This window comes from Miscanthus floridulus, chromosome 14, assembly GCF_019320115.1.
Source record: "Miscanthus floridulus cultivar M001 chromosome 14, ASM1932011v1, whole genome shotgun sequence".
NCBI classification, from domain to species: domain Eukaryota; kingdom Viridiplantae; phylum Streptophyta; class Magnoliopsida; order Poales; family Poaceae; genus Miscanthus; species Miscanthus floridulus.
Genome location: NC_089593.1, coordinates 38,142,883 through 38,149,539, shown reverse-complemented (window position 1 = coordinate 38,149,539; position 6,657 = coordinate 38,142,883). Strand labels below are relative to the sequence as shown.

Here is a 6,657-nt window from a genome sequence, read left to right as displayed (position 1 = left end):
TGATGAGCGTTCGAGGCACTGCATGGTGCCCACAGGCTCCTGCGTGCAAGTCCCAAAGTAGGGCTTGACCTACCTCGATGGTGATGCATCGTTGGAGGACACCAGATGGGCTTTGCCTGTACAACTCGCTGTTGCTGAGGACGTATGTCTTGGCTTGCCGAGCAAGCCATTGTGCTTCGGTCTTGTCTGCGGGAAGCCCTCCTCAGACGAGGCAATCAAGGAATGGGACTCGCCAGTCCATGCCCTGGTTGGCCTCGGGAGGCTCCATGTTGACTTCCATGACCTTAGGCTCGGCCGAAGGGGTCTTGTTGATAGAGGGGGCCTCAAGCCCTATGGTGGGCTTGACCAGTGGGCCCTCTTCTACTATCGAGGCATAGTCGATGGAAGGCTTGGGGAGGTCTCTAGCGAAGACATTCGGGGGGACCGGGGCCTGTGCTGACGCCATCTTCGCCAGCTCGTCCGCTACTTTGTTAAATTTCCATGCAACGTGGTTGAGTTTGAGACCGTTGAACTTGTCTTCAAGGCGATGTACCAGCTTGCAGTACGCCTCCATTTTGGGGTCATGATAGTTTGACTCCTTCATCACTTGATCGACAACGAGCTATGAATCGCCCTATATGTCGAGATGCCATACTCCAAGCTCAATGGCAATCTACAAGCCATTGACGAGGGCCTCGTATTCAGCTGTGTTGTTGGTGGCAGCGAAGTGGAGCCGAATCATGAGCATATGTGCACTCCAAGGGGTGAGATGAAGAGCAGACACATGCCTACCTCGGTCTTCATCAGGGACCCATCGAAGTACATAGTACAACATTCCATCTAGACTTGAGTAGGTGGTAGTTGGGTGTTGGTCCACTCAACCACGAAATCGGCCAAGACCTGAGATTTGATTGCTTTCTGAGGCACAAAAGATAGGGCTTCCCCCATGAGTTCGATTGCCCACTTGGCTATCCTACCCGAGGCCTCCTGGTTATGGATTATCTCTCCTAGGGGGAAAGACAACACCATGGTCACCAGGTGGGACTCAAAGTAGTGACGCAGCTTGCATCGAGCCAAGACTATGGCGTAGATCAGCTTCTGGATGTGGGGGTAGCACGTCTTGGTCTCAAAGAGCACTTCGCTGATGAAGTAAATAGGTCATTGGATGGGTAGGGCATGCCCTTCTTCCTACCTCTCGACCACCACGGCTGTGCTGGCCACTTGGGTCATTGCGGTGACGTAGAGTAAGAGGGCCTCACCCTTGGACGGCAGTACCAGGACAGGAGGAATGGTGAGTAATGCCTTGAGCTTGGCAAGGGCTTCTTCGGCCTCAGGGGTCCAAGAAAAGCGTTCTGATTTCTTTAAGAGGCAGTATAGAGGTAAGCCTTTTTCGCCAAGGCACGAGATGAAGCGGCTTAGGGCCGCAAGGCATCCCATAAAACTCTATACTCCCTTAAGGTCTCGGATTGGCCCCATGTTGGTCATGGCCGAGACCTTCTCCGGGTTGGCCTCAATGCCGTGTTCTGAGACTATAAATCCTAAGAGCATGCCTCAGGGGACCCCGAAAACACACTTCTCGAGGTTGAGCTTGATGCCCTTCTCTCTGAAGCATTTGAAGGCTATTTCCAAGTCACTGACGAGATCACTGGCCTTTCTGGACTTGACCACAATGTCGTCCACGTAGGCCTCGACGGTTCACCCAATGTGCTCGCCAAAGACCTGGGTCATGCACTGCTGGTATGTGGCCCCTATGTTTCTGAGGCCGAACGAGATAGTCACATAGTAGTACATGCCAAATGGTGTGATGAAAGAAGTCATGAGCTGGTCGGACTCTTTCATCTTGATCTGATGGTAACCGGAATACGCATCAAGGAAGGAAGGATAGGGTTTCACATCTTGCAGTGGAGTCAATGATTTGGTCGATTCGAGGTAATGGGAAAGGGACTTTTGGACATGCTTTATTCAGACCGGTGTAGTCTACACACATTCTCCACTTCCCATTTTTCTTCTTAACTAATACAGGATTAGCTAACCACTCTAGATGGGACACTTCTTTGATGAATCTAGCCGCCAAGAGCTTCTGCGCCTCCTTGCCAATGGCCCTATGCTTTTCCTCATCGAATTGGTGTAGGCGCTGCCTCACCGATCTATAGCCGGCCTAGATGTCCATGGCATGCTCGGCGACCTCCCTCGGTATGCCCGACATGTTTGAGGGACTCCACGTGAATACATCGGCATTCGTGCGAAGAAAGTCAACGAGCATGGCTTCCTATTTGATGTTGAGGGTGGCACTAATCCTCAGCGCCCAGTCATCGGAGCCATTGGGGTCGACCGGGACAAGCTTGACGGCCTCCGCGGGCTCAAAGGTCTCGGCGCGACGCTTGGAGTCAGGCGCCTCGCTATTGAGTCGGTTGAGGTTTACGATGAGGGTCTCAGCCTCTACGAGAGCCTCGGCGTACTCGATGCACTCAACATCGCAGTCGTATGCTTGCTCGTATGTGAACTCGATAGTGATGACGCCATTGGGGCTCGGCATCTTGAGCTTGAGGTAGGTGTAGTTGGGGACTGCCATGAACTTGGCATAGCATGGCCGCCCCAGGATGGCATGGTAGGTTCCCTTGAACCCAACCACCTTGAAGGTGAGGACCTCCTTGTGGTAGTTGGAGGGAGTACCGAAATAGACGGGCAGGTCGATGTGGCCAAGGGGCCACGTGTGTTTCCCTAGCACAATGCCGTGGAAAGGCATGGCATCACCCTAGAGCTGTGACTGGTCAAGCTCCAGGAGCTCCAGGGTGTTGGCGTAGAGGATGTTGAGGCCACTGCCTCCATCCATCAACACCTTAGTAAGCTAGGTGTTGCTGATGATGGGGTCAACGATGAGTGGGTACTGCCCGAAGTTCGGGACATAATTAGGGTGGTCATCCTGATCAAAGGTGATCGCCTCCCGAGACTAGTTGAGGTACTGGGGAGCGGCCACCTTCACTGAGAAGACCTCCCGATGCTCCCTCTTCCACTGGCGCACTGTGAGGCACGCTGAAGGCCCACCGAAGATCATGAAGGCATTGTGCACCTTGGGGAATCCGTCATCCTTGTCATCATCCCTGTCGCTGGTGCCCCTCTTCTTAGCATCGTTGTCAGGGAGCCTGAGCTTGGCGTAGTAACACCGGAGCATGGTGCACTACTCGAGGGAGTGCTTCATCGAGCCTTGGTGGTATGGGCAGGGTTTCTTAAGCATATCGTCGAAGAGCCCGAGGCCTCTGGGGCCTCGGGGATTCTTGCACTCTGTGGCTGTGACTAGGCTGGCCTCGAGGACTTCTTGCTTCCCCTAGCAACCCTTCTTCTTTTTCTTGGGGAGGTGGGGAGCAGAGGCCCCGGGGGCCTCATCCTTCCGCTTCCCCTTAGCATCATTGTCGGGGAAGATGGCCCCAACGTCCTCTTCACCCGAGGCAAAGTTGGTGGCGATGTCGAGGAGCATGGCCACTAAGGTTGGCACGTTCTGGCCCAACTCTTAGACCAGGTCTTGGCAGGTGGTGCTAGAGAGAAAGCTTGGACAATTTCCGAGTCACCAACGCTTGGCAACTCGGTGCATTTCTTGGAGAAGCACAGAATGAAGTCTCGGAGAGACTCGTCTGGCCCCTGGCAACAACTCTTGAGGTCCTAGGAGTTCCTAGGGCATACATATGTGCCCTGAAAGTTCCCGACGAAGACCCTTACCAAGTCACACCAGTCGTGGATCTGTGAGGAAGGGAGGTGTTCGAGCCAGGCTCACACTGAGTCTAATAGGAACAACGGGAGGTTGCGGATGATGAGTAGGTCATCGTCTGCACTGCCTAGCTGACAAGCCATGCGGTAATCAGCCAGCCAAAGTTTGAGATTGGTCTCGCCGCTGTACTTCATGAGGTTGGCCGGTTGCTGAAACCGGGCCGGGAAATGAGCAGCGTGGATAGCTCTGCTAAAAACTCGAGGGCCAGGTAGCTCAAGAGAAGGACTATGGTCCTCCCCACTATCATAGCGGCCACCTCGGTGTGGATGGTAGCCTCGAGCAGGCCCCTCATTGTCGTGGCGCCATCACCTGCTGACCACATCATGGTCGCCTTGCGCCTCGAGTTGGTTGCCGAGGCTATCGCGCCCCGAGGGGACCCTATTGGCTGTCGGTGCCTGAGCAGGCTTGGGATGAACTAAGGCCTCCCTATCCTGCCAAGGTGGTGCCATGGGAAGTTCCGAGGAGCCTCCGCACCATCGGGAGGCGGAACTTTTGGCCTGCTGCACCGCGGCGGTCTTGAGGAGATCCCAGAGCTCACCGCGGACCCGTCGCCCCTCCGTGGTAGAGGGCTCAGGCATCGTTCGGACTAGCATCATCACTGCTGTGACGTTCTAGCTAGCACGATTGAAGATTGGGGGTTGCTCACCCCCTTCGTCGTCGTTGATGCAGTGGTGGACATTGCGGGCCCTCCGCCAAGCTCCTCCACCATCACCGTGACCTCGCTGCTCCTGCTTAAGAGTGTCTCAGAGCTGCTGTAGAAGGAGTCGGTCTTGTTCGACCTTGGCCTGAAGCTCACAGAGCTGCTCCAGGTTCGGGCGTTGAAGTTGTCCGAGGGCAAGGTTCTCATTTCATGCTGCCGGCGGGACAACATGTGGAGGTGTGGCGTCGCCTGCCCCCTGGCAAAGTGGGGAATGGGTGCCTACCCCTTCGTCCTCATTGCTTGCTCTTGGCATCCCAAGCCCGATGTGGAAAAACTCGTGAGCGAGGTCGTAAGTGTCTTCATTGTCGGAGTTAGAGTAACCAAAGCAGTAGTCGCTCGTGGCCAAGAAGCGACGCATAGCTTCAGGGTCACAAAGCCCAGAAAAGTCTGCTCCAGCCCATGCCTTGTCCTCCTCCAAGGAGTCAGCGTGAGTGTGAGTTGAGGTTGTGGAGTCGAGGTCAAGGGTAAAGCATTGGTGGCGTCCTAAGGGCTCTGCATGTGCAGAAGCGTAGGTGGTGGTGGCATTCCTCAGCTCGAAGGGGTACGGGGATGGTGCCATCATCGGGCTTTGCTCTGCCAGAGTCAACTCCTCAGGAGGTGGTAGGGCAGAGCTTGACGACAGGGCGTTGCCGTGCGCCACCGGTGCCTTTCCCATGTCTAGGCTCAGGCTAGATAGGTCCCCAACCAGGGACCTTGTGCCAATAGCTGGGCATGGGATACTAGCGGAGCGCGGCGTGTCACCCTGAGCTTGCGTGGGGTCGAAGTGGTCCCACCCGTGCTGCGCTTGGTGAGCACGGTGAGAGCGGTGGCCCGGGCACCGCCTGTGCCTAGGCTGTCGGTGCGTGATGTCGTCCTCGGTCGGTGGGGCTCTAGGTGTGAGGAGTACCATATCATACTCGCATCCTAGAGACATGAACTCTAGGCTCCTAAACCAGATCACCGTGTCGAGACACAGTGGTCGTACGGGGTCTTCCATCTGGAACTTGTTGGGATGACGAAGCTGACACATAGTATAGCCCCTACCTGGCGCACCAACTGTCGGTGTTTTGGACCGGTGGGCCCTCAACCAACTAGTGAAAATGTACTGCATGCCCCTAATCTCGGATGGTGATGCAAAGAGACACAAGGTTTATACTGGTTCAGGCAAGAGGTGCCCTACGTCCAGTTCGAGAGATCGATCTTGTATTCCTTGCACCGAAGTGCTTGTAGTAGGGGGTTACAAGCGGGGCAAGAGAGGGAGCTAGCCCCAGGTCTCTGCGTGGAGTGGTGTGAATTGCTTGAGATGTTGATCTTAGGCAGTGGGGAAGCATGCGTGTTACAGGGTGTCACTGGCATGAGTGAGTGAGCCTATCTGTGCTAGTCTATCTGTGTTCGTGTTTGTCTATCCCGTGAGCTCATCCCTAGAAATGGCCCCGGTCCCTCCCTTTTATAGTTGAAGGGGGGACAGGGGTGATACATGCATTCGCTACATAGCATCCTATGAGTGGAGGTGGCGTCTCCGAGCCCTATAGCTTATCACGGTGGTGTCATGGTCGACGGAGTGGCCTCTGTCCTTGATGCACTGGAGCGACGTGCCGGTCACACCCAATCCTGTGTGACGTGGGAGCTCCAGTGATAACTTGACGTAGGGCATGGCGGACGATGTGCCGGCCGCTGTGTGTTGACCGCGTAAAGAGCTGAGACTCAGTTGGCGCGAATCCCGAGGCTACTGAGACCCTACAGTGGATTGCTGAGGCTTGGAGGGAGCAGTTGGTCCTGTACACTGATTCCAAGGCAATAGTGGCCCGGACTTGACTCCCCATGCCATGTTGTTCCTAGAGCAAGGGTTAGGTAGCATAGTGCAGTGCAGGCGTCGGTCATGGGCACAGTACCAAGCACAGCGGGCGGTAACCCCTGCCCTGTCCTATCCCAGGCGGCATGGTGTTGATGCGACTTCTCATCTCGTCGGCCGCTCTGCTGTGTTGAGCCATCGTCCGGCTGATGTCGTGGGAGTGGTTGGTTGCATTAATTGGACATGACATTCTGCTAGGGAGATCAGTCAAGGCAGAGGCGACGAGGTTGTTTGCTGAGCTAGCCTCGAGCGAGGCAGAGAATCGGCACCTCGTCCGAGGCTTTACGCGCGGGGCCTTGAGCGAGACAGAGAATCAGTTCCTTATCCGAGGCCTCGAGCGAGGTAGAGAATTGGTAGACTATCTGAGGCCTTTCGTGTGAGGCC

At 55.5% G+C, this 6,657-nt stretch overlaps 2 protein-coding genes across 2 annotated transcripts; both read right to left on the bottom strand.

Annotated features, from left to right (window-relative positions):
• Positions 1–202: 202 nt before the first annotated feature.
• On the bottom strand, positions 203–553 carry LOC136503367 (uncharacterized). The gene has a single exon (XM_066498463.1). The coding sequence runs from the start codon at positions 551–553 to the stop codon at positions 203–205; it is 351 nt and encodes a 116-aa protein (XP_066354560.1).
• A 1,695-nt stretch (positions 554–2,248) lies between these two features.
• On the bottom strand, positions 2,249–2,551 carry LOC136503366 (uncharacterized). The gene has a single exon (XM_066498462.1). The coding sequence runs from the start codon at positions 2,549–2,551 to the stop codon at positions 2,249–2,251; it is 303 nt and encodes a 100-aa protein (XP_066354559.1).
• Positions 2,552–6,657: the final 4,106 nt, after the last annotated feature.

Excerpts from the sequence above, each read along its gene's own strand:
- LOC136503367 (XM_066498463.1), bottom strand. The coding sequence starts at position 553 with ATGGAGGCGTACTGCAAGCTGGTACATCGCCTTGAAGACAAGTTCAAC.
- LOC136503366 (XM_066498462.1), bottom strand. The coding sequence starts at position 2,551 with ATGGCAGTCCCCAACTACACCTACCTCAAGCTCAAGATGCCGAGCCCC.